A 24361-nucleotide genomic window follows, 5' to 3' on the forward strand; every position below is an offset into this window, starting at 1 on the left:
GCCTCTTATTGCCTCTTATTGCGTAACCTGAATTTTGCATAAGAGACCGTGACGTGTCACTTACTGGTTGGATGAACTGTTTAATATAGAACTTTTTTTTTTTTTTTACCCGATCGTGGTTCTTTTTCTTCCTCTCTCTCGCCGTCTCGCGAATCTCTCCGATTGCAAGAGTTGTTTCACAATCAGTTGGAATCGGAGGAGATTGAATATGGAGGAGATTGAATCGATTGGTCATGGGAATTTCACTCTATGACATTGATGAAGAGACTCGTGTGCTTCCTCCCTTTGAGGTGACTTTAAATGATTAACTTTGATTCGTAATCATGTGGTCATGTGGAGATTAAATTCATAAGCCCTTCTTGTTGATATGAAAGTTCAGGAAAGAAATGAAATAGGATTTATGGTGGTAGGTTTGTATTTTTGGGGTTCTTACCTTTAAGGGTGTGGAACACTGATTTGGGATCTATATATGATGTGGATCTGAGTTGATCTGTTTACAACTATGTTTTAATTCATGTTTGCGGTTGCTATCAGTGTTAACGGGACTCCTCTACTTGTTTGTATATCTTTTGCTTGGCCACTTCTCTAATCACCCCGTTATTCGGCTCATGCAATTTTTCGTTGATTTCTAACATTATGTTTTGGTGCGCAGACATAGCCTGGGTGAGGTTCTCCATGCTCCCAACGTGATGAATATGATCAAAGATACAAAAGCAGCAAAAGAGGTGAATTTAAATGTTACTTTAGCTAATACATTACCATCGTTAATTGCTCATTGAAAACTAGGTTAGCTTCAGAGGTGAGTCGTAATAGATTAGATATTGATGGATAAAGTTCTTGTAAACTGAATGGTGGATGGAACTGGATGTAAAAAGCTTCTTTTATATCATATTTTGTGTTCACTGTTTCATGACTCTGTTCTCTTTTTTCTGCATTGTGCTCTTGAAATGTACCTTTGTCACCCACCTGCCTGATGTGAATTTGCCTATTGCAGGTCAAAGCTCTCAACGATTTCCACACCATGCTTTCAAATGTCAGTTTCTTTTTTTGCGATGAACAGAAAGATTTTCATTTAATATTAAGAATCTCAATGTGTCTTAACATTGTTTTGCTTTAAAAATCCAGGATGCAGATCGTGCATGCTATGGACCAAAACACGTGGAAGTTGCTCATGAACGAATGGCAATCCAAACACTTCTCATTACGGACGAGCTTTTCAGGTTTAGTAATGGAAGGGAATACGTTTATTTTGGGTAGCTTTTATAGGTAAATATGAGCTAATAAATATGTGTGATATTGGTCCAGGAATTCTGACGTGAAAACAAGGAAGCAGTATGTGAATTTGGTGGAGTCGGTGAAAGGTTCGGGAGGAGAGGCTTTTATATTCTCCGCGATGCATGTGTCAGGGGAACGTTAGTGTTTTCTTCTTTTATCCCTTCTTTCTGATATTATAAGCATATTTGTTCATCACTTTACACTTGTTTCTTTACAAATGGATGACATTGTAAATAAACGCAAAAACATGTATTTACATTTTACAATGAATTTGACCCAACTATGACCTTGGCAATATCAGTTGGTTCTGTCACGTTTACTTTGGTCTTCATGCTTCCTACTCTTATTCACTCTCATGTAATATGAGTGACACATAAGCCATAATTAACTTTGATTAACCAACCATAGTTAACTCTTATTCACTTTGGTAACTCTTTTTTGTTTGTTTGTTTGTTTTGTAGGTAGCATTGATCCTTTTCAGCTCTTTGACAGAAACGATTGGGAACACATTTAGGCCATACTTTGCCGACTTGCAGGCTCTTCTTCTCAAGTGTATGCAGGATGAAAGCAGTAGTCGAGTCAAATGTACATTTAGGCCATATTCTACTTTAATTTCTTTAACTTTTTTTAAACAAAATTTCAAATTAAGAGATTCAAAATAAGAACCCAGGGAAAAATTGTAATTATGCTTCCCAAAGTTCTTATTCAACTAAAAGTACATCTCATATTAATTCAAAATTATAAGAGCCCCAAAATATAACCCCCGTTGAGGTTGCCGAAAGTGGCACCACACCAGATAGATCATCCTCAATCGGACTTTGCCGTTTTACATCATTATTAATTTGTAACGTACATATGCGTTCAATGATTGATGTATCCAGGCTCCCCTGGCACATGCAGATGGTTTTATTTGTTTACGAGAAACGCAACCACTCTGATGCAATCGAGAATTATTATTACTCGCTTCTTAACCGAATTCACATAACTTGACCCCACCAATCCGATAAGGTTATGTGTCTCACCCTCAATCCTCATGGCTGATCCTAAAAAATTTGGACTCCCGAAAAATAAAATAAATGTGTTTCTTTCAACTAGTTCCACTTGACTTGAGCCGGTAAGCTTATTAAAAAGACGTTAGAAATTGATCATTCTAAGCCAATGTCCCATATAAGTTTTATTTAACGGCTGGTTTTGAAAATGGAGAGCAAGAGCTTTATTGGGCATCTCCATTGGAGAGATTTAGCAAGAGCTCTTGTTGTAAATTTGATTAAAAATAAATTATAATTGATGAAAAAAATAAGAGACAACTCTTATTAAGACTCGTCTCTGGTTGTGTACGTGTCAAGTAGAGTTGATGTACTGTAGTTTTTAATATAAAAAGAAGATTTTTTTTTCCCCTTCTTTCTCTTCTTTGTCTCTCTTTCGCAATACTCTCTGAAGCACAAAACAGGAGAGGTTTTTTTGACAAAATCTGAGGAGAATGATTCGATATGAGAGATTGTTGGACTGTTATAATATCATCTCTACTGAAAATTGAAAGCTGACAAGAAGATTAAGATCGAAATCAATGGTGAGTTTCAAATTGATTTTATGTAATATGATCTAGAATCTGACTCTTGGGTTTGTGTAATCGCTAGGTTTCGGAAGAATCGATCTTTGGTTGGTTATTATTATTTCGATCCGTTGATGATAATATTCAATTAGTTGGTCTGATCTTGGTTTGCTTTATTATATATTCGTCTAATTTTGAAGATAGACATGTATGTTCACGTGGTTGTTCAAAAAAAAAAAAAAGACATGTATGTTCACGTTTATCGGTTTATGCATGTGTGTTTTAAGTGGTTTGGTGATTTGTCTAATTGCTCAGATCCGGTAACTAGTTTAGTATTCTCTTTCTCTTTTTTTTTTTTGTTAGCTGGTCGGTTCATTTGTAAAACTAATGATTGTTAGTGTCCCGTAATTTTATTGATTGGCTTGTTTGTGATTAAACTTAATATGATTGAGTTGATTTTGAATGTTTTAATTGATTGCGCTCTGTTTCATTGTTGCAGACCTACATGTTCAAGTACGACAATGTTCACGGTCAATGGAAGCACAATGAACTCAAGATCAAAAGCCAATCACTGTTTTCGGCATCAGGTACATCCACAGACCCTTTATCTGTACAGATGCATATTTGTATGTATAAACTGTTAGGAGTTTCAATCTCATTAGTTTTTGGTATCTGTGAAGGAACCGTGAGGGTATCCCATGGGCAGATAATAGCCATTAGAGAAGCTCTCAAGCCTGTTATATGCCCTAACTGTGGTGGTCCTCCTGTTAGTGAAGATCCTTACTTTGATGAACAAAGCTTCGGATTGAAAATGCACATCTTAGAGAAGAGGTTGGTTTTGTTTTCTACCTATATCCACAATGAAGAGGTGGATTGTTAAATTTGTTGTGGAGTCCTTTGTGCCTCATGATCAAGAATACTACCTCTCTATTGTATCTGATAGGCTTGGCTGCACTATAAGCTTCTCTGAATGTGGCGGTATTGAGATAGAAGAGAACTGCGACAAAGTAATTGACTTTTGGCTCTAATCTTGTTTCTCTGCCTTCTCTTTCTTGGCTCATTTTTGTTGTTTTCTTTCGGTAATTCGGTTTAAGTGTGCATACAGTCTCTGTTTTTTTTTTGGTATTCCTATGCATATTCAAAGATCTGTTAAGCTGAATTTATGGCTTCTCAGTACTGCAATCTATGTTAAAGAGATTATTAAGTTAGGTTTTTTCAACTTAGATTTTTTCAAAAATAAGAACTCCAATTAGAGTTCTACCATTGGAGATGATATTTTTAATTAAGATTCTAAAAATTTTTATTTTATAAAAAGTACACAATATATTGTTAAAAAATTTAAGAGTCTCAAAATTATAGACTATACCAATGGACTTGCTCAAAATTATAGTCTCAAAATTTAAGTTTAAAATAGAACTTACTAGCTAGCTATAATGATTATCACAACCATCATATTTCTTTTTGCACATCTTTTCGTTATTGGTGTGTAGTGTAAAACAGTAAGAGAGAGGGAGCTGACCTGAGATAGTGAAGTGAAGAATACAACAATATTATCTTTTTTGGTTTGTTTGTGATTTTGTACTTTTGTTATTTGATAGTATATAGTGAAAAAATAACTCAAACAACGAAAAAGATACTACAAAATGGTATTAAAATGGATATATATATATTTTTTAAACAATATGAATTAAACATTTTTTTTTGAAAATACGTACCTTATAAAAGAGAGATCGAGCATTCGTCGAGTATAGACGATCGCTTAAGAATTTTTAAACACTTAGCTTTCATGTATTCGTTTAAATTATCATATATATATATATATATATATATATACACGATAACTGTCCCCATGATTAATGTGTATGGGGCGTGAATGTTGCATGATTATTTTCTAAAAGATGATGTGCCAACTACCCACCTAAATAACGTGGTCGAAATATATAGTGTTTAAATAGTGTGGGATTAAAAAACCAGGAGAATATTTTAGCATGCATTACCAAATGATAAAAAGTAACGGTAGGAACCATGTAATTTTTAACTGTCACGTTCACTATATAAATCTAGGCGACGACAAGTATAATCTCATCGATCACTAAAAGAAAGCATAGAAGAAAAAAAAAAAATAGGGGAAGCTTTAAAACGATAGAGGAAAAGAAATGGCGACGTCGGGAACATACGTAACGGAGGTTCCGTTGAAAGGATCGGCGGACAGACATTACAAGAGCTGGAAGAGCGAGAACCATCTCTTCCCTGACGCCATCGGCCAACACATCCACCATGTCGTTGTTCACGAAGGCGAACATGACTCTCACGGGTCTATCAGGAGTTGGAACTACACATATGGTATACATTACTTATACTCTCTCTATATACAGTACATCGAACACTATATACATACACACACACAATGACAGTTATGGCGTATCTATGAAACTATAGGGTTTTGGTGATCTATTCCAAAATATGAAATATGATTATTACTGAATTTTCTATAAGTTCCTAAACAAATAACAAACACATATAGTTGAACAAATTTGTAGACAACTTGCTCGAGAATACAAACATAGCTAGTGAATCACACCCTACAGAGAGTTAAACTCAACAATACATTCTTTAACTAGCCCAAACACCGTGACTTCAACAACCTATACAGAGAGTACTATATAAACAAAACAATTAATACGTAACATTTTGTTTGTGATCATAATCACATATCTATCCTGATGGTACGATGTTGAAAACTGTAACTAATAAGCACATGTTTTCTGTAAGATGGAAAGCCGGCCACGTTCAAAGAAAGGAGAGAGATAGATGATGCGAACAAAACGTTGACGAAAAGAGGACTGGATGGTCACCCGATGGAGCATCTCAAAGTGTTTGATGTCATTTACGAATTTATTCCCAAATCTGCGGATAGCTGCGTCTGCAAGATCACTATGATATGGGAAAAGCGCAACGATGACTTTCCCGAACCAAGCGGCCTCATGAAATTCGTCAAGACCATGGTTGTTGATATTGAAGGCCACGTCACCAAAGCTTAACCATCATAGTCAATGCCAATATCACCATCACAGTTCATCATCAGTATCTCGATGTATTACTTAAGATGTTTTTCAATATAATAAATGGGGTGTTGTATGGGGTTTCAAATAATATATATGTAAGTGTTTGGTACGGGAAGATGCTTGGATTTGTTGTTATGCTCATCATATATCGGGTTCGATATATTGATTATTAATAAATAAAAACTAAGTTCAGTAATCTACATGTTTCAGTGTTTATGTAATTTACTACTATACTATATTATGATCCACGGTATACCGCGGACAAGTTTTTACATAATTGTTTTTGTTAATATAATATTTCAATACTAATTTTGTTAATGTACTCTTCTCTTATTTAGTGATTTAGTATATAATTCGTGGTATACCGCACAACAGTTTTTGTTTAATACAATCTTAAAATCAGTTTGATTCGACATATTTTATATTGGTGTTGTTAAAATTGTAAAATAATGATTTAACCCGTACTGTAATATCATATTAATGATATTTTATTTTATAGTATTATCAATTCAATCATGTAATGTCATATAACCCGTCATGTAATATAACTCGTTTGTGTTATTCTGAAAATTTAATATGTTTAAATATTCATAAGTTTAAACTTTTTATTAAGTTTAGATATATCAGTTATAAATTATAAACTTCTTAAAATTCTATATTTTACAATGTACGGTAAATTTATTTTGTTTAATAAAATTAAAATCAAAATATATACAGGAAAAATACACATTTTTGTTAACTTTATGTATTATATGATGATTCACTACATTTATATTTTAAAATCAAAAAGAGATGATAGAAGAATAATTTTTTAAAATATATAATAAATCTTTTAAATAACTATAATAATTATGGAATATTATATATCTGATTGTTGCTTTCTTACCGAATCCAAACAACCTTACCCCAACAATCCGATAAAGGCTACTTACTATGTGTCTCACCCTCATATCCTATCAAATTTGGGATCCTAAAAAGAATAGCAAAAGAGTGTTTCATTCAACTATATATTAATTATTAATGAGTTATGAGTGTATAATCTTACAGATAGTATTATGGAGTAGGTGATTAACGTCCCATCAAATTATTATGGTCCTGACTCCAGAGTCTACGAGTTTAGACCTGATACTTTCGAGTTATAAACATTCGAATAATACTTGTATTCAAGAATTTTTTAGCTAGGGTTATTAGTTTATCTGATTCGAGTTATATCGGCCAATTAATGTGGACACTAAAAGCATACATGTTTTTTGTTGACCCATTTATATCAGACCAAGTGGAATGATGTATAGGCCCATTGATCCATCCGCGTTACTGGAGAAGTCTCGCTCCGAGAAGACGTGTGCTCGTCGTTGCTCACTAGTCGGTTTCGTCGATCTTCTTTTTTTTTTCCTCATATGAGCTTTTGATTGTTTGAGGAATTATATTTTCTCTGAGATTCGTTCGCTTGAGGCGTTTACTTACAATTCACCTCTACCAATCTGGCAGAAGTAGCTCGAGAATACACCTCCTTCTATATGGTCTCGACATGACTATTTAGAATTTCATATCTTACGTTCAAATTTTCTAAAAGTAAAGTATTGTGAATTCAGCTCTCTCTAGTCTAGGGTTTTTTATTCACTATGCATAACGTCGTGACTTCAACGTACCTTAAAAAGTTATAAAAGAGAACCAAGCAAGTGTGTATTCGCCGAAAAAAAGCAAAGACGATCGTTTAAGAGTACTTTTTAAACACTTCGCTTTCATGTATTCGTTTAGATTATCATTTTATATATACTAGGTTGGAACCCGCGCTATGCCGCGGATTGGGTTTTATTTTTTTCTTATTTTTTTTATTATAATTTAATATATGTGGTTTTGAATTAAGGTTCATAAGTTTTTGATAATTTCAATGCTAATTTTGTTGTTCTTTTTGTTATTAGTTAGAGTTTTTGATTTAAATTTTTTGAAACTTGACTCCAAACAGTTTATACTAAATTATGAAATTGATTTTTTTTAAAATATATATATATATATATATATATATATATATGTATATAACAAAAATAAAATTAAAAAACCAACCCGGCGTAGCGCAAATTTCAACCTAGCATAGAGACTAACGATCAGTTTTCCTAGAGAGTGAAATTAGCTATAACTGTTTTTCGATAACTATGTATAAGAAAAAACTAAGGATTTATAATAAAATTTATGATATTACTTTCTAGATATACAAATTTATTTTGAACTTAATTTCAAATATGCCACAAATAAGTATTTTTCTTTAAATATTTAAAAATTCTATGCAATTTTATAGTCATTTATTATACTTACAACGTGTATATAATTCATTATAATTCAGACTAACATTATACATGTAATTTTTATCTTTTACATAGAACAAGAAGACAAACATTCATTATAGTCATCCTTAAAGCAAATGATCCAAAGTTCCAACCTTTAAACGATAATACATATACTATTTTCATCCGCAGCTCCGTTGTGGTTACCCTTCTTCACCCACACCATAACCCTTGTAGACACCAATAATATCTTTGGTTTTGGTAATATCCTTGTCCGCTAGTAAAACCTCACAGGTCCATTCTCAAACCTACTCCTCCCAACAAAATATTGTTTTTCCAATAGAAGGCACATAAATCCAATTTCCTGAAACGAGAAGTTTACTGATTCGTATCCCAGAATTTAATAGTTGACCCATCAACAGTTGTTATATACCGTCCATCTTGACTCACTTCATCACTGGTGACAAGAGACTTGGTTTCTAATGTATGCTAAACCATTTATTTAATTACATTTATGAACCATTTATTTAATTTTTTGAAATGCTAAAGCTACTCTCCTATTATGAAAAAGTCTGATGACTATTCAACTATATTTTTAAAAAATAATTGAAGAAATTATTAAATAATCATAAAAATAAATTACATACCACAAACAAATTAAACTTATTCACCTATTTAAAATTTTGAAACGCAAAGCTTATTCTTTGGTAACTCCGATAACTATTCAAGTATATTAAAAATCAGTTACCACAATATAATCTTAAAAATAAATAACATTTCACAAACAATTTTAAATCTATTCACCAATTTAAATTTTTGAAAAACAAAAACTTTGTCTCCTAATTAAAAATTATAATGGCTATTTAAATGTATGTGAATCAACAATCTTAACATGGTATTTTGAAAACCCTAGACAATCATTTTTCCCTATAAGTTTTCACCAGAACTACACTTTTTGATTATTTACCACTTTTTATATATTTTTCTTATTGCATTTTTAGACTTAAGATTAGTTTAAATTAAATCAATTAGTCTAAAAAATATTGCTTTATCTATTTAATGACATAGTGATTGTAGATAACAATGTGAAACATAAAATATGTGAATTTGATTTTAGAAACACAAAAAAAAACATCAAAACTTTCTCCACTACATTGAAATTCTTTTTCACACTTAAATATTTCATTGATGGAATATATTTTTACACAAAATAAACGCAAACTTGAATAAACGAAAAATAAACTTTACTTATAAATTTTATTTTACACAAACGAATTTTAAATTTCAAATAATAATATTATTCATAATATTTTATTTGAATCGATTTATTCCGCACTCTGTGCAGGTTGGTACCTAGTTATAGTTTTATTGTATTGATACACAAGTTTACCGTCTCACATCACACATTAGTATAATTTTGATGCATATGTACGCATTTGTCTAAGTATAATGATATAGGAAAAACTATTATACAATTATTTCATAAATAAGTTGACAAAAAAATGATTTCAAATGTAAATATACAACCGGTGAACAAACTCAGAGATGATAAAACATAAAAATGAAAATAAGTGTCGCTTGATGTGTATGCAGATGGGCCAAAAGTGCATGCAGTTCACGAAGACACGAACCGTCAAATAATGCCCGTCTTTTAATGATTTAAAGAAGAAAAAAAACGTGAACATTTGTCCACCCTAGCCAAGAAAAAGCTTAGCTGTACTATTTGTTATAATTTTATTGGGTATTCATTTTAATGTATTTATTATTGACATAAGCTTAGCTGACGTGTTTTTGCTCGTGAGAAACATTCTAATTTTATTGTATCGATATATAATATGGATATTCATGGCGATATCATTAATGTATGAGCGTAAATTATGTCGTCCTGATTATCTATATATCTTCTAAACTAAAGGACACCCCGCCAACTACCAGCATCTTTATCGGAACCTCTTAGTGTAATTCTTAAAATTAAATCAAAATTAGTGATATTGCTAAACTTCTTAACTAGGAAGTTAAGAGCCCATAAGAGTCGTTGACGTGTTCAATAATTGTTGGGTGATGCATTTAATATAAAACAAAAAAAAATTCTTCTTCTTCAGTTCCGTCTCTTTCTTGGGACTCCGACAACGAAAGCAAACCCAGAAGGTACAATCCGTCAAACTGAGAGGAGATATGAGTCAGAAATTTATCTCTCGTCGTCGTGTTCATCATCGCTACCGACTCTGACACCATCAACGATTTCAGTTCATCAAATCAGAACCATGTCGGTTCACCAAATCAGAGATTCAAGTGGCCAAAATTGGACAGTTTGGTTCAATGATGCTCCAATCTCTTTATCTGGTAAGAATATCTAAGAATCTCTCTAATTTCATTTGTAATTGAGTTTTATGTTAGCAAAATTAAAGTTTAACGAATTGGAAACTGATGTTAGCAAAATTAGGGTTCTATGATGTTAGCAGAGGTTCAAGTGGCCTAATTTGAGGTTTTTTTGTTTGAATATGAATCTGAGTTTTTGATAAGGTCCATGATTTGATCTGTTCTACTGTTTTTGTTGAGGTTTATTGGAGAATTTGTAACAAATTTAAGAGATATTGAAACAGAGACCTTCTACTGAGGTCATACAAGGTAAAAAAATCTTCCTTTCTCTTTTTCATATCAATTTTTGTATGAATTTGTCATCATTTAGAGTAGGTGAGTTTCTTGTTTAATTATGTACTTTTTGTTTTCAATGCTTACTGTCTAATCAGTTTGTGTTCTGTTCTGTTCTTGTTCAAGTACTTTGTTTTATTTCTCTGTTTTGAAGTACTTTGTTGATTGATTGTCCATTGATGTGTTGTTGTCTACTGCTTTCATTTTCAGGCTGCATATATAGATGAAGCTGTGAGATGCAAATTTGGACTGCATAAATGGCAAGTTTTGAGAGTGTGTATCAAGTTAACTTGAGAGTAAAAATATTTTGTACATATGATTTTGATTTTCAAATTTTCAGTTTTAAGAACTCTACCATTGGAGTTTGTTTTTTTTAAAACATTCATGAGTTTCTTAGAATTTGATTTAGCTATATTTTTATCATAAATTTGGTTAAAACTCCATGAGAAGTTCCTTAACCGATAAAGATGGTCTTAGTAACGTGGTCGAAGATTAGCCTGACAACATCTATTACCCATCTCTCTGCTCATTAAATATTTAGTGTAGCGTTAAATAAAATAGGTGAAGATTTTAGCATGCACTATCAAATGATAAAAAAAGAAAAGGTAGAAACCATGCATGTTTTTAACCGTCACGTTCACTATATAAACCTAGGCGACAACAAGTGTTATCTCATCACTAAGGCATAGAGAGAAAAAAAAACAAGTGGAAGGTTTAAAACGAGAGAGAGAGAAAGAAATGGCGACGTCGGGAACATACGTAACTGAGGTTCCTTTGAAAGGATCGGCGGACCAACATTACAAGAGCTGGAAGAGCGACACTACAAGAAAACAATCGATTTGCGAAGGAAAGATATCTAGCTAATCCCTCGCAAAACGATTATAGCAAGGGATTTGCGAGGAAAGTTAATCCCTCGCAATTCGCTTCTCGCAAATTGGTCAATATCGCAAATCCGTCGCAATATTTGCTAGGAAATTAAATCCCTCGCAAAATAATCGTAACCTGTGAAGAACAAAAATGGTAGCAAATTTCTTGCAATATTGTTTCTAGTACATCCCTTGCAGAATTCGCTACAGATTTGCAAGGAAATATTTTTGAAAAAAACTATAAAGAAAAAAAGTTATTTTCTTAATAATTTAATGTATTTAAACTTTTTCATTATATATATATATATATTTATATATAGATTATGTATATTTATAAATTTAGCGACAGCCTCACAGGTTTTTTTAATTATATATATTGATATTTATAAACCAACCAAACCGGGAATTGGTTAAGAATTACATAATTGAATTGGTTACAAAATGTCGGTTGAACCGGATGCTAAAATCAACAAACCAAAAAACCCTAATCACGCAGCCGCAAATCCCGTTTGCCGACGAGCCCACTCGCGACACAAACCTTTTGCTTCACCACCGTCTCCTTTAGAACCGGCACTCCAGATTTCTTTTTCCATCTTCAATTATAGTGGTGGCTAGAAGAGAAGTTCGGATTTAGGGATCTTCGAGCAACATATCTAGATCTTGATCTGTCTTGGTTTGTGGTGGTGGTCAAATATCCTCTGTCTGCAGCAATCTAAGATCGGAGATGAACAACCGGAGGAGCGGATAGACATGGAGAAACCAGAAGCATATGAAACGACGTCAAAGCTTAGCAACCTGCTGAGAGAACTGATGAGAAGTCATCATCAACAACAACAACAACCACAGTGTAGAGTCAATTCCCAATCGTGAAACGAAAAAAAACTACGAAAGCTACTGAGAAAACAAAATACAATTCTGACGAATTAGCAGCCTTGACCACCGTATGATCCGAAAATATCTGGAAATCAATATTTTTAACACTAAAATATTAATTACAAGTCAATAACTAATATACAAAGTAATCTTAGGGATGGATGAGGAGAAGTCGAGAAGAGGTGAGTAAGAGGAGAAAGAAAATAAAAAGGGAAAACAATGGTGTCCGTCAAATCTAATCTAATCGACGGTGCATGATGAGTTAAAAACCAATCCATGTCTCTCTGAACTAACCAATGGGAATTCAATATCTTTTAGTTTATTAATTTTGTAATTTGGAGTATTATTTGGTATATTATAGGTAGACAAAATATATTAGACATATTTGTAAATTTATTAATTTGCATAGCTTTTGTGTTAAACATATTTACAAAAATGGTTACATTTTTTTTTATTTTACTAGCTTTAGAGAATTTTTAAAATTTTGCAAAGTTTTATTTTTTTTCTTGTACATATTGGATTTTGTGTATATGTATATTGTTTTAAATATTGTTTTATGTATGTATAATAGTTAATTTTTGGTTCTAGGATTTATAATTTAATTTCTTTGATTAGGATTTTTAAAGTTTAAACTTTAAATTTTAGAGTTTATGATTTAAGGTTTTGAGTTAGGGTAAGGGTTTGGGGTATAGGGTTTGGGGTATAGGATTTGGGGTTTATGTTTGGGATGTGAAATTAGTATTATTAAACTAACAAAACATATAAAAATGACTCTCGCAATTCCATCGCCTATCCCTTGCAAATTTGCTATGGATGTTGTCATCGCAAAATTGTCGCAAATTTGCAATAGATTTGCGAGGAATGTTAATTTATCTCGTAAATTCTTCGCAAATTTGCGGTGGACTTCTGAGGACCCACTCCCTCGCAAATTTGCGAGGAATTTGCTAGGATTTTTATGTTTGTAGCAGATGTCTCGCAATTCTATCGCAAATTTGCGCGGGATAATTTTCCTCACAAATGTTTCTAGCAAATTGATTGTTTTCTTGTAGTGCGAGAACCATCTTTTCCCTGACGACGCCATCGGCCAGCACATCCAACATGTCATTGTTCTGTTGTTCACGAAGGTGAACATGACTCTCACGGGTCTATCAGGAGTTGGAACTACACATATGGTATACATTTACTTATACTTTCTCTCCATATACAGTATAACACTTTATATATACACACACACAACACAATTATGGCGTATGTATGAGAAACTATGGTTTCGACTATTTAATATATCATATATTGCATTTCTGTTTACATGTGGAAACGATTGTCATACTTTTAACAAAGTGAAGTACTTTTCATTTTAGAGCTTTGAAAAATGTAAATGCATAAATCTGAGGTCATAAGTCACCATATTGTTGTGAGTTCAGCTCTCTGTAGAGTGTGATTCACTATCAATGTGATCATAATCACATATTTAACCTGATGGTATGACTAGCTAGCTACTCGGATGTTGGAAATTGTAACTAATAAACACAAGTTTTCTTTTTGTAAGATGGAAAGCCGGCCACGTTCAAAGAGAGGAGAGAGATAGATGATGCGAACAAAACGTTGACGACAAGAGGACTGGAGGGTCACCCGATGGAGGATCTCAAAGTGTTTGACGTCGTCTACCAATTTATTCCCAAACCTGAGGATAGCTGCGTCTGCAAAATCACAATGATATGGGAGAAGCGCAACGATGACTTTGCCGAACCAAGCGGTCTCATGAAGTTCGTCAAGAACATGGTTGTTGACATTGAGGGCCACGTCACCAAAGCTTAACCATTATCATCACCGGCCATGATCACTACCATCATTACCAGTCCATCATCAGTATCTCGATGTATTACTTCAAAAGTATTCCAATATAATAAATAATGGGCTCTTATGGAGTTTCAAGTTCTATGTAATTGTTTGGTATTGGAAGATGCTTTGATATGTTGTTATATGCTTATCATTTATCGGGTTCGACATAATATGATTATCAATAAGAAAAAGTATGTTATCTATATGTTTTGATATGTTGTTATATATGCTTTGTATAGTTGCTTTGATACGTTGCTTTGATATGTTGCTTCGGTGGAAAAAGAGGCGTATAGAGAGTACAAAAAGTTTGAAAATTTTATTGAAGAGGGATATTATATATATGAAAGTGTACTTTTAATGTAAAACTTAACAAATGAAATAAAATTGAGAGAAAAGAAAAAAAAAATATTTGTCGACATAGTAATGTTTCATCCATGTCACATGTATCATGTACGTCATCAAAATTTCATAATTCTTTTACTAACATAACAACTTATGTATGATTTTACACAAATTTATAAGTTTGAGAAATAATTGAAATAATATTTAGTTGATGTATGAATTAATACGGTATTATACTGGATGTATACATCAAACATATAAATGTAGTCAAGGTATGAAAAAATATTTTTTAGACAACTGAGAATTTTTTTTTTATCAAGTACTCGAATCTTTTTTCTGCAATATGTAAGAACAAAATTTTGTGGCAATGATGTTTCTGTGATTTATTTCTGTAGACTTTCCACATCAAGATTAACAGTCCAATAGAGGTGAAAATGAGATGTGTAAAAATATGTGCGTGTGACCATATTATACGTACTCTTATTATTTATTTCTAAGATCTTTGAATATTTCGAGGAAGGAGAAGATAAACCATAACGAGTTAACGACGATCAACATCTATAATAGTGAATAGTTATAGTTGGCAGGCCTAGCTCTATGGTCCAATTCACTTCTTCTTTTTATATGAGAAATATAAGGGTCCATTTTTTTTCAGCTCACATGGCCTGACACCATGCATGCACCATCAGACATACAAATCGTCTGGACTGGATCATTTAGATGATTTAATATAATTTATAGATTAGCAAACTAATGCAATCAAGAATTCGAGATTGATGGATGCTTGCTTCTTACCAAATTCGAATTATATGGCCAATTAATATGTACTTAGACCATGGGCAGTGGAGTAACCCATATGGGTTACTCACAAATAAATTAATCATATAATTATTATTAATCTAATCAAAGTAACACATTAAGTACTTATCAAAATTCATCCTTCCACTAGAGAAATCTTCATAGGTTTCTCAATCATACAAATAAAATTTTTAAACTATTTTTTATTAATTTACAAATTTAAATAATTATAAAATGAGAATAAGTTATATTTTACAATTCCTCTAATTCATCGGTTTCATATTTTACAAAATAAAAAAAATGTTACATATGTTATATAACTATATAAAAGCTGTTATCCATATGTTATCAAAATGTTACATAGGATCAAGGACATAGGTGTTGTTTGGGTTACCAGGATTCACAACGGTTACAACTTTGGGAATCGATTTGGACTCAGCGAGTGACTCACAAAGATATTGACAAATGCCTGCACTAGATACAAAAACAGAGACTGAGACTAGAAGAAGAGCCTAGCAATCACCAAAGTTATAGGTAATCAAACAAAGATAGGAGTACCTGATTGACACCAGCAGTAACCATCACAGCTGATCTGGTTAGCTTGTTTTCTTCATGCAGCTTCGGAGTAGGAAAGATGGATATGAGTATTAGCATTCTTTTTTGAAAAAAAATGAAAGACAAAGTATAAAACAAGTTCTACAAGGTTGCTACTTGTGAGGGAGGGAATAATACCTTGTTCTGAAGAGCCATTCTTAACTCAACACATAAAAAACTATTGTCTGAAAGTAGAACACATGATATCTGGACTATTTATTGTTCAAACACAAAACTAGAAGATCAATTATCACTATCAGTCAAAGAATCCAAGGTTATCTACTGTCCCCACTGAAATTCATAGACGTTCTATGTAAACCATGTGAATGTCAAGTATATATCACGAAAACATGTCAATAAATCTAACAAAAGCAGGTTATATTGTATTTGTGAATTTACATATCTCTCTTAAACAAGCAAATCCATTACTAATTATGTTGCTGAGAAATCAGGCCAACATATAAACTTAGAGGATTGATCATAGACCAGTTTTTTTTTTTCCAATTCTTAAGTAAAACAGCATCATATATACCTCTTGCTTCCACCGTCCTCTTGCTGCTTCCTCCTCTGCATCTTTCAAAGCAATCACCAATCAGTTTTCTATACTAACCTCATCTTATGCAAAATCAGAAGGATACTCCTCTAATGCTCTTCAATCTATCTAAACAAAATCAAAACACAGAAAATCCTAAATCACTTATCAAGCATATGGTATTGAAAAGAGAAAAAAAACCTACTTCTTCATCCTCCTCAAGGACAAGAGACAAAATCTTTTAACAATGTTGCTTGAGAAAAAACTTGATTAATGCTTGAGAATCTATCAAACTTGATTCATAATAAGATGATTAATGCACTGCAGAGAACCATGATTGAATCATAAAATTTCAATGGTCAAAAATCTGATCAGATACAGAAATTTCAAGATGTGAAAGATACCTTTAACCTTGTTATAGAAAGGGCAAGCCTCGTACTGATACAGAACAACTTCTTTAGGATTAAACTTGTGAGCCATTTCATTAGCGTGAACTTCCTGACCAAGAGACGATGCGGCGGCGGCATAGAAGAACACAATCCCAGCGAATCCGCCGGCAAAAGAAGGAGTTGAAATCTCCGGAAGACCGCCGAATCTTCGGGTGATAGGTTCGGTCCACGAGATCTTTGCATGGATTGAGCGAGCCGTGGATGGATTGCGACGGAGGCTGAGATTGTGCACCAAGCAATTCCGGTGATTGTGGATCTGTGTTTCTTGAAGCAAAGAAATCGATTCGCCGTTTGATGAAATCGGTGACTCTATAACGAGATTTATCTGCTGGTTTCGTTGTGTTTTTGAAGCAAAGAAATCGATTCGCCGTTTGCCGAGAGAGAGGAAAGAGAGAGATTCGAGAAAAGAAGAAAATGAGAGAAAAAAGAAACTGTCTTTTATATTTAATCAATATCCAATTAGAAACTGCCACAAAGCGTTGTTTCAAGCGTTCTTCCGATACTCTGCAGAGTAACGGTTTTACTAATTTGTGGGCCAATTGTTTTAATTTTTCTTTTTTTTTTGGGTTTAGAAATGGTCTGAGTACCCCAAAAAAACTCCACTGGCCATGCTCTACGAGAGCATATGTATTTTTTCTTCATTAGCCCCCAAGTTTCTTTTATAGGCCCATTTGTATCAGACCAAGTAGAATAATGTATAGGCCCATTAATGATCCATCCGCGTTACTGGAGAAGTCTCACTCCGAGACGACGTGCTCTTTCTTGCCGGAGTCGTCGTTGTCGTCGTTGCTCACTGGTCAGTCGTTGATCCCTTTAATTTTTTCGTTCTTCTCTTTCCGAGCTTTGATTGTTTAAGGAATTCGATTTTAATATGTGGGGAATGATTTAGAAACGCCATGGACGTTTTAGATTCTTAAGGCTACTAAAATTTAGATAGTTTTTTCTGGGCAAAATTTTATCTGATTCGCTTGAGAAGTTAGCTTTAAGTTCGTAAGAGTTTCAGTTACGTTTGAAATCTCAAGTCTTTGTTACTTACAGGGAACAATTTCTCTCAAAGATGGCGTTTTTGGGGCTCTTCCGTGTTTCTCGACGGTTGTTGAGATCCTCCGTCTCGGCAACTCCATCTTCTTCCTTTGCTGTTTTGCAATCACAGCATAAATCCTTGTCTAATCCTGTGACTACCCATTACTCAAATCCTTTCACCAAGTGTTATCCTTTATGTAATTATAACTATCAAGTATGGAGTAAAGGGAAGGAGTTGCATCAGGAGAAGTTTCTTGGTGGTGTTGGCTGGAATTACAGATTAGTTGGTGGGATGTCTTCGTCGTCTTCTTCGGTTATGGAGGGAAAGCCTAAGAAAGATGACAAGGAGAAGAGTGATGGTGGTGGTGTTAAGGAAGCTTCTTGGATAGATTTGTATTTACCAGAAGAAGTTAGAGGTTATGCTAAGCTTGCTCGATTGGATAAACCCATTGGTACTTGGTTGCTTGCTTGGCCTTGTATGTGGTAAGTTTATCTTCTCATCAGCTCATAGGCAATTAGGTAGTTGATGATCTTGAGCTGAAATCTTTTATAGCATGAGAGAGTGGCTTTGTGGCTAAGGAATGGATTATGCTATAAACCTGAGTTATCTGATTGGTAGTCTTTAATAATTAATATAATCATATTCCATTTTCTTCATGGATCTGGTTCCGGAGATAAGTAAATAGATAAAAGTTCTGAATCCCCATCATTGTTGTATAGGTCGATTGCGTTGGCTGCTGATCCTGGAAGCCTTCCAAGTTTTAAATATATGGCTTTGTTCGGTTGCGGAGCACTACTTCTTAGAGGTGCTGGGTGTACTATAAATGATCTGCTTGATCAGGACATAGATACAAAGGTAAGTATGTTTTTACGTTCTCTTATGGTATGGTGAAAAAGACTAGTGATGCCAAATTTATATATCCCTTTGTGTGTTGGTTTACACAAAACATGTTTTGTGTAATTATCGTTTCTGTAACTATAGTGAGAAAGTGTTTCTAGTTTGACATCTGGAAGTGGTCTTGATGCTTGTATGTCGGATCAATTTACATCAACATTTTTCAGTCACATTTCTGTTGTGGGTAATAGTTTATCTGCATGTATTGGTGACTTCGTTCAAAAGGTGCAGGACTTCAGATATTAGATGTGGTGAAGGTGGAATATGTTTTTTGATTGAAATATGTGTTTAGTAGTTAGGGTAGCTACACAGAATTCATGTAATTGGATTCGTTCTTCCATAAACAAAGATGGGTTGCTTGTGAGTAATAATAAGAATATTTTGAGGCTCAAAATTTTATTTGATTGTTTTATTTTAGATTACGTTGTCTTACAAATATATTTTTCTATCCAGGTTGATCGTACAAAATTAAGACCTATCGCCAGTGGTCTTTTGACATCATTTCAAGGGATTCAGTTTCTTGGGCTTCAGTTGCTTTTAGGCTTAGGGATTCTTCTCCAACTTAACAACTACAGGTTTGTTTGGAAATTTTTACATCCCCTTGAATCAAAAAGAAGAAAAGAAGAAAGAAAACATATTGTAGTTGGCCCAACTTCTAAAGACATATTGTCATGCCTTCCTTTTATCTTTGTGATTCTAGCTGAGCTCATTTCAGTATGTATATTCTGCAGCCGTGTTTTAGGGGCTTCATCTTTGTTACTTGTTTTCTCCTACCCGCTTATGAAGAGGTTTACATTTTGGGTAATTTAAATCCCTTTTTGCTTCTCAAAGTTAGACAGTATACTTTTTCTTGGTCCCCTTTGATCGATTCTATTTTGTAATTGCAGCCTCAAGCCTTTTTAGGTTTGACCATAAACTGGGGAGCATTGTTAGGATGGACTGCAGTTAAAGGAAGCATAGATCCAGCTGTTGTACTCCCTCTCTATCTCTCAGGAGTCTGCTGGACCCTTGTTTATGATACTATTTACGCACATCAGGTATATTAACTTTATTTTTAGCTTCAAATTCTATTTGATTACAAGCAGTAGCAAAGTAGTCAATCTCAATGTGCTCATATTGCTCCCCTAGTTTTCTTTTCTAGCATCACCAAGCATCCATTTGTCTAATGGGAATCAAAAAGAAGAAAATTACCCTGCACTTTTCCATCTGATACTATAGTTAAATTGAAGAGTTAGTTCCATAAAAGCCTTCCAATTTGTAACAGAAGTGAGAAAGGAAAGTTACCTTGTAGCCCATTAAAAAATGAAGTAGGTTGATTACAGTCTTGAGTCTCCTTTTGATATAGTTTATATGCCACAAGTTACGAATCCAAAATTTCAACTTAAGTTCAGTTTGAATGCAAGTAATTTGGAGATATTGTAGAGGTTAATGTGTAAGAATCTATTGTGTCTCCAGGATAAAGAAGATGATGTAAAAGTTGGTGTTAAGTCAACAGCTCTTAGATTCGGTGATAATACAAAGCTTTGGTTAACTGGATTTGGCACAGCATCCATGGGCTTTCTTGCACTCTCTGGACTCAGTGCAGATCTCGGTACTTAATAAAACTTGAGTAGGATTCTTTAGTGATTCCCAATTCCATTTACCGTCTTTTGACTTTTTTGTTTTTTTTGTTAAAGGGTGGCAATATTACGCATCACTGGCTGCTGCATCAGGACAGCTAGGATGGCAAATAGGGACAGCTGACTTATCATCTGGTCCTGACTGCAGTAGAAAGTATGAAAGTTTGGGTTTTGCTTTTCTACTCTTTCGCAGTCCAATATATGATTTTGCCTTGGAAACTAATACTCTCTGCGTTTTGATGTTTGTACAGATTTGTGTCAAACAAGTGGTTTGGTGCTATCATATTTAGTGGAGTTGTACTTGGAAGAAGTTTTCAATAGAAGACTGTCTCTATCCATCTCTCTCTGCTAACGATTAAGGATGAAGCTGTAGTATGAGGAACTTATATATGAAGAAATGAAGTAGAGTTTTAAGACACTGTAAGTGAGACAGAGGACATAGTCTTTGCTTCAGGATCGTAAAGCTCTCAAGGAACAGATAAGCTCAAGGCTTGTCTGTATGTGACTCATTCAAAGGGTTGACACTCGTAATTAGTATTACATTTATTTGTAAATTTTACTGGATGCTTAATAAATTTTGAAATTTTCCTTTTTGAACCCCAAATTGCAAATACATTAACATTGAATTAGCCGTGTGATTTGGGGAAAGTGGAAACATCTTTTTTACAGAAGATTTCCTTAATTCATTAAATTATCATCCAATAAGGCAAATATTAATTATTTCGTAATTACACGCGGTTTTAATTGATCCAACTAAATACCAATAATAAGACGCCACGTGGTCAGCATCTCCGTGTTCGATCTCAAGACATAAATAAAAAAAAGCCATAAGAATCGGAGATTTGTTCTTTCTCTCTCGATTGACTTATTGACTGAGAGAGAGAAAAGGCTTTTGAAAAAAAATGGGACACAGACACAGCAAGTCCAAATCCTCCGGTCAGCCATCGTCCTCCCCTTCCTCTACATCCGGCAACGTAGTCCACCATGTCAAACCTTCCGGAGAACGACGTGGATCCTCTGGAACCGGCGGATCTTCAGGCTCTGGAACCGGCGGATCTCGTTCAAACGCATCTACTCAGCAGAATGGTCGGATCTTAGGTCGGCCTATGGAGAACGTACGTGGTTCATACGAGTTCGGTCCTGAGCTAGGTCGTGGTCAGTTCGGTGTCACCTATCTTGTTACTCACAAAGAGACCAAGCAACAGTTCGCTTGCAAGTCAATCCCTACGCGTCGTCTTGTCCACAAAGACGACATTGATGATGTTCGTCGTGAAGTCCAGATTATGCACCATCTCAGTGGTCACAGGTAAATTTTTTTCGATTTTTTAAAAGTAATTTGCTTTTTTTTTGGGGATTTTCTGAAATGGAATCTGAAACAACTTTGGTTGAAATGTTAGGCTAGAAGAACCAATGCTCAAGTCTCCTATGAATGAGATAGATATTTAAAAATGGCTATTTCGTTTTCTATATAAATGAGTGGTGTGCTTTATATGTGGATGAAAAGTTTTGTGGTCCTGTATGTTAAAACTATTGAAATGTTTCCAATTTAATTGGCTTCGTATTTTATCTGACTTTTCAAGTTGGTGAGTGGGGTTTGTAGGAACATAGTGGACTTGAAGGGAGCTTACGAGGACAGACACTCTGTGAATCTTATAATGGAGCTGTGTGAAGGAGGGGAATTGTTTGATAGGATCATAGCTAAAGGTCTTTACTCAGAGAGAGCAGCTGCTGATTTGTGCAGGCAGATGGTGATGGTTGTGCATAGTTGTCATTCTATGGGTGTAATGCACCGAGACTTGAAGCCTGAAAATTTTCTCTTTCTTAGTAAAGATGAGAACTCCCCATTGAAAGCTACTGACTTTGGTCTCTCGGTCTTCTTCAAGCCAGGTTAGGAAATAGGCTAGAGGCTTCCCCATTTTTTGCATTAGTTTATTACTTCATAGTCAATTTATCCCTCTACTGAAGTTGATTTATTAATGTAGGGGATAAGTTTAAGGATCTTGTTGGAAGTGCATACTATGTTGCCCCAGAAGTTCTAAAACGAAACTATGGACCAGAGGCTGATATCTGGAGTGCCGGTGTGATTCTTTACATCCTTCTCAGTGGTGTCCCGCCTTTTTGGGGAGGTATTGCCTTGATATTTTTTTGAGAAGAGAATTCGGTTGCACGGTTTAGATGGTGGACTGTAAATGTATAGTCACCTTTCTTTTTTACTATTATGCAGAAAATGAAACGGGGATCTTTGATGCCATTCTTCGAGGGGACCTTGACTTTTCAGCTGATCCGTGGCCAGCACTATCTAGTGGTGCCAAAGATCTTGTGAGGAAAATGTTAAAATATGACCCTAAAGACCGGCTTACAGCTTCTGAAGTGCTAAGTAAGACCCCTTCGTAACATTTTCTTGATAAAATGACAACACCGTGTTTTGATCCAACATTAACATGTTTTGATTCCTACACAGATCATCCGTGGATTAAAGAAGACGGGGAGGCATCAGACAAACCGCTTGACAATGCGGTGTTATCAAGGATGAAACAATTCCGGGCGATGAACAAACTCAAAAAAATGGCCCTGAAGGTATTAAGAACGCTAATTGAAACCGTCTGATCATCCCTATCATACTTTATGTATTCTTCTTGTTCTAAAGTAAAGCCAACCTCCGCTTTTCGTTTTGCATTTCAGGTTATCGCTGAGAACCTTTCTGAAGAAGAAATCATTGGTCTTAAAGAGATGTTCAAATCTCTAGACACTGACAACAACGGAATAGTCACCTTGGAGGAATTGAGAACCGGTCTCCCCAAACTTGGTTCGAAGATCTCTGAGGCTGAAATAAGACAGTTAATGGAAGCAGTAAGTCTCTCTACTTTGATGTCGAATCTGTGTTTTGCCCTTGCAAGAAACAAAGGTGAGAAAGCTTATGATGTTTGTTTAGGCTGATATGGATGGGGATGGATCAATCGACTACTTGGAGTTTATATCAGCCACAATGCATATGAACAGAATCGAACGTGAGGATCACTTGTATACTGCTTTCCAGTACTTTGACAATGACAACAGCGGGTAAAACAATATCCTCAATCTCTCCTTCTCTTTCTCTGTTTAACAAAGCTATGAAAGTCTTAACTCTTTGATCATGATTTTTGTGTGATATTTAGCTACATAACAATGGAAGAACTAGAGCAAGCCATGAAGAAATACAACATGGGTGATGATAAATCCATCAAAGAGATCATTGCTGAAGTAGACACCGATCGTGTACGTGTATACATTAAACCCCTTAGTTTGGTCTGCATCACTTGTTATCCTAACACTCTCTCTTCTCTTATATTCCAAAAATCTACAGGACGGAAAAATCAACTACGAAGAATTCGTAGCAATGATGAAGAAGGGAAATCCAGAATTGGTGACAAACCGACGCAGATGCAAGTAAAAAAAAACATTTGGAGCCTGGATGATAATCATAACACAAAGAGAGATCTTTTGATGTTGTTTGTTTTGTTTGGTTTCTCTCACTTTTTTACTTATTAGCTTTGTGTTGTTGTTGTTGTTTCCCATTACAAATACATTATTTTCTTTCCTGCAATCTCTCTTTTGATCAACAAAACATAATATGCGTTGGATTTGTTTTCACGAGAGATTCAAGATATAAATAATAATTTCATGATTTCAAATCCACAAATAATTATAATCCTGAAACATGTA

The 24361-nt window shown here is 34.3% G+C and overlaps 6 protein-coding genes, 2 long non-coding RNA genes and 1 pseudogene across 11 annotated transcripts; 7 read left to right on the forward strand and 2 right to left on the reverse strand.

Annotated features, from left to right (window-relative positions):
* On the forward strand, nucleotides 1–2030 carry LOC104717933 (protein PELOTA 1). Its single transcript, XM_010435575.3, has 6 exons — nucleotides 1–290; nucleotides 653–725; nucleotides 995–1033; nucleotides 1126–1220; nucleotides 1306–1412; nucleotides 1737–2030. The coding sequence occupies exons 1-6, from the start codon at nucleotides 250–252 to the stop codon at nucleotides 1787–1789; spliced, it is 408 nt and encodes a 135-aa protein (XP_010433877.2). The 5' UTR covers nucleotides 1–249; the 3' UTR covers nucleotides 1790–2030.
* A 583-nt stretch (nucleotides 2031–2613) lies between these two features.
* LOC104717934 (homeobox-leucine zipper protein HDG11-like) lies at nucleotides 2614–4048 on the forward strand. The gene is made up of 4 exons (XM_010435576.3): nucleotides 2614–2845; nucleotides 3327–3414; nucleotides 3508–3658; nucleotides 3771–4048. Exons 1-4 carry the CDS (start codon nucleotides 2843–2845, stop codon nucleotides 3853–3855), a joined length of 327 nt encoding a protein of 108 aa, XP_010433878.1. The 5' UTR covers nucleotides 2614–2842; the 3' UTR covers nucleotides 3856–4048.
* A 752-nt stretch (nucleotides 4049–4800) lies between these two features.
* LOC104717935 (MLP-like protein 328) lies at nucleotides 4801–6088 on the forward strand. The gene is made up of 2 exons (XM_010435577.2): nucleotides 4801–5170; nucleotides 5600–6088. Exons 1-2 carry the CDS (start codon nucleotides 4984–4986, stop codon nucleotides 5866–5868), a joined length of 456 nt encoding a protein of 151 aa, XP_010433879.2. The 5' UTR covers nucleotides 4801–4983; the 3' UTR covers nucleotides 5869–6088.
* A 4136-nt stretch (nucleotides 6089–10224) lies between these two features.
* Nucleotides 10225–11253, forward strand: LOC104717936 (uncharacterized). Of its 2 annotated transcripts, XR_015569274.1 has the most exons (3): nucleotides 10225–10517; nucleotides 10734–10802; nucleotides 11037–11253. It is a non-coding gene; the product is annotated as an uncharacterized LOC104717936 (long non-coding RNA). The 2 variants fall into 2 exon arrangements; XR_756321.3 differs by lacking the exon at nucleotides 10225–10517 and having other exon boundaries at nucleotides 10664–10802.
* Nucleotides 11254–12013: 760 nt separating this feature from the next.
* Nucleotides 12014–12742, reverse strand: LOC147935876 (uncharacterized). The gene is made up of 2 exons (XR_015569275.1): nucleotides 12604–12742; nucleotides 12014–12499 (listed from the first exon to the last, which is right to left on the reverse strand). It is a non-coding gene; the product is annotated as an uncharacterized LOC147935876 (long non-coding RNA).
* Nucleotides 12743–13332: 590 nt separating this feature from the next.
* Nucleotides 13333–14457, forward strand: LOC104720157 (MLP-like protein 328 pseudogene; annotated as a pseudogene). Its single transcript, XR_015568228.1, has 3 exons — nucleotides 13333–13522; nucleotides 13654–13737; nucleotides 14115–14457. The product of XR_015568228.1 is annotated as an MLP-like protein 328 pseudogene (transcript).
* Nucleotides 14458–15735: 1278 nt separating this feature from the next.
* On the reverse strand, nucleotides 15736–17732 carry LOC104720158 (uncharacterized). Its single transcript, XM_087468499.1, has 5 exons — nucleotides 17710–17732; nucleotides 17078–17553; nucleotides 16674–16708; nucleotides 16106–16165; nucleotides 15736–16016 (listed from the first exon to the last, which is right to left on the reverse strand). Exons 1-5 carry the CDS (start codon nucleotides 17730–17732, stop codon nucleotides 15957–15959), a joined length of 654 nt encoding a protein of 217 aa, XP_087324625.1. The 3' UTR covers nucleotides 15736–15956.
* LOC104717938 (4-hydroxybenzoate polyprenyltransferase, mitochondrial) lies at nucleotides 17727–21256 on the forward strand. Of its 2 annotated transcripts, XM_010435578.2 has the most exons (9): nucleotides 17727–17918; nucleotides 18161–18628; nucleotides 18866–19001; nucleotides 19494–19615; nucleotides 19772–19841; nucleotides 19928–20077; nucleotides 20496–20631; nucleotides 20717–20813; nucleotides 20911–21256. In XM_010435578.2, the coding sequence occupies exons 2-9, from the start codon at nucleotides 18180–18182 to the stop codon at nucleotides 20978–20980; spliced, it is 1230 nt and encodes a 409-aa protein (XP_010433880.2). In that variant the 5' UTR covers nucleotides 17727–17918; nucleotides 18161–18179; the 3' UTR covers nucleotides 20981–21256. The 2 variants fall into 2 exon arrangements, with proteins under 2 accessions (XP_010433880.2, XP_087326819.1); XM_087470693.1 differs by having other exon boundaries at nucleotides 17914–18628.
* A 68-nt stretch (nucleotides 21257–21324) lies between these two features.
* LOC104717939 (calcium-dependent protein kinase 3) lies at nucleotides 21325–24323 on the forward strand. The gene is made up of 9 exons (XM_010435579.2): nucleotides 21325–21965; nucleotides 22260–22546; nucleotides 22642–22785; nucleotides 22884–23036; nucleotides 23121–23236; nucleotides 23342–23509; nucleotides 23592–23719; nucleotides 23815–23914; nucleotides 24003–24323. Exons 1-9 carry the CDS (start codon nucleotides 21562–21564, stop codon nucleotides 24087–24089), a joined length of 1587 nt encoding a protein of 528 aa, XP_010433881.1. The 5' UTR covers nucleotides 21325–21561; the 3' UTR covers nucleotides 24090–24323.
* Nucleotides 24324–24361: the final 38 nt, after the last annotated feature.

Source organism: Camelina sativa, chromosome 10, assembly GCF_030686135.1.
Source record: "Camelina sativa cultivar CO46 ecotype springtype chromosome 10, ASM3068613v1".
Taxonomy (NCBI): Eukaryota; Viridiplantae; Streptophyta; class Magnoliopsida; order Brassicales; family Brassicaceae; genus Camelina; species Camelina sativa.

Coding starts and splice junctions, on each gene's coding strand:
- LOC104717935 (XM_010435577.2), top strand. CDS start 4,984: ATGGCGACGTCGGGAACATACGTAACGGAGGTTCCGTTGAAAGGATCG. Junction 5,171..5,599: donor GAGTTGGAACTACACATATG/GTATACATTACT, acceptor GTTTTCTGTAAG/ATGGAAAGCCGGCCACGTTC.
- LOC104717934 (XM_010435576.3), top strand. Junction 3,415..3,507: donor ATCACTGTTTTCGGCATCAG/GTACATCCACAG, acceptor GTATCTGTGAAG/GAACCGTGAGGGTATCCCAT. Junction 3,659..3,770: donor ATGCACATCTTAGAGAAGAG/GTTGGTTTTGTT, acceptor TGTATCTGATAG/GCTTGGCTGCACTATAAGCT.
- LOC104717938 (XM_010435578.2), top strand. CDS start 18,180: ATGGCGTTTTTGGGGCTCTTCCGTGTTTCTCGACGGTTGTTGAGATCC. Junction 18,629..18,865: donor CTTGCTTGGCCTTGTATGTG/GTAAGTTTATCT, acceptor ATTGTTGTATAG/GTCGATTGCGTTGGCTGCTG. Junction 20,814..20,910: donor GGTCCTGACTGCAGTAGAAA/GTATGAAAGTTT, acceptor ATGTTTGTACAG/ATTTGTGTCAAACAAGTGGT.
- LOC104717933 (XM_010435575.3), top strand. CDS start 250: ATGACATTGATGAAGAGACTCGTGTGCTTCCTCCCTTTGAG. Junction 291..652: donor GTGTGCTTCCTCCCTTTGAG/GTGACTTTAAAT, acceptor TTTGGTGCGCAG/ACATAGCCTGGGTGAGGTTC. Junction 1,413..1,736: donor GATGCATGTGTCAGGGGAAC/GTTAGTGTTTTC, acceptor TTTGTTTTGTAG/GTAGCATTGATCCTTTTCAG.
- LOC104720158 (XM_087468499.1), bottom strand. CDS start 17,732: ATGGCCAGTGGAGTTTTTTTGGG. Junction 17,554..17,709: donor GCCAGTGGAGTTTTTTTGGG/GTACTCAGACCA, acceptor TATAAAAGACAG/TTTCTTTTTTCTCTCATTTT. Junction 16,709..17,077: donor TTTCTATAACAAGGTTAAAG/GTATCTTTCACA, acceptor TGAAAGATGCAG/AGGAGGAAGCAGCAAGAGGA.
- LOC104717939 (XM_010435579.2), top strand. CDS start 21,562: ATGGGACACAGACACAGCAAGTCCAAATCCTCCGGTCAGCCATCGTCC. Junction 23,237..23,341: donor TCAAAAAAATGGCCCTGAAG/GTATTAAGAACG, acceptor TTTGCATTTCAG/GTTATCGCTGAGAACCTTTC. Junction 23,915..24,002: donor CTGAAGTAGACACCGATCGT/GTACGTGTATAC, acceptor AAAAATCTACAG/GACGGAAAAATCAACTACGA.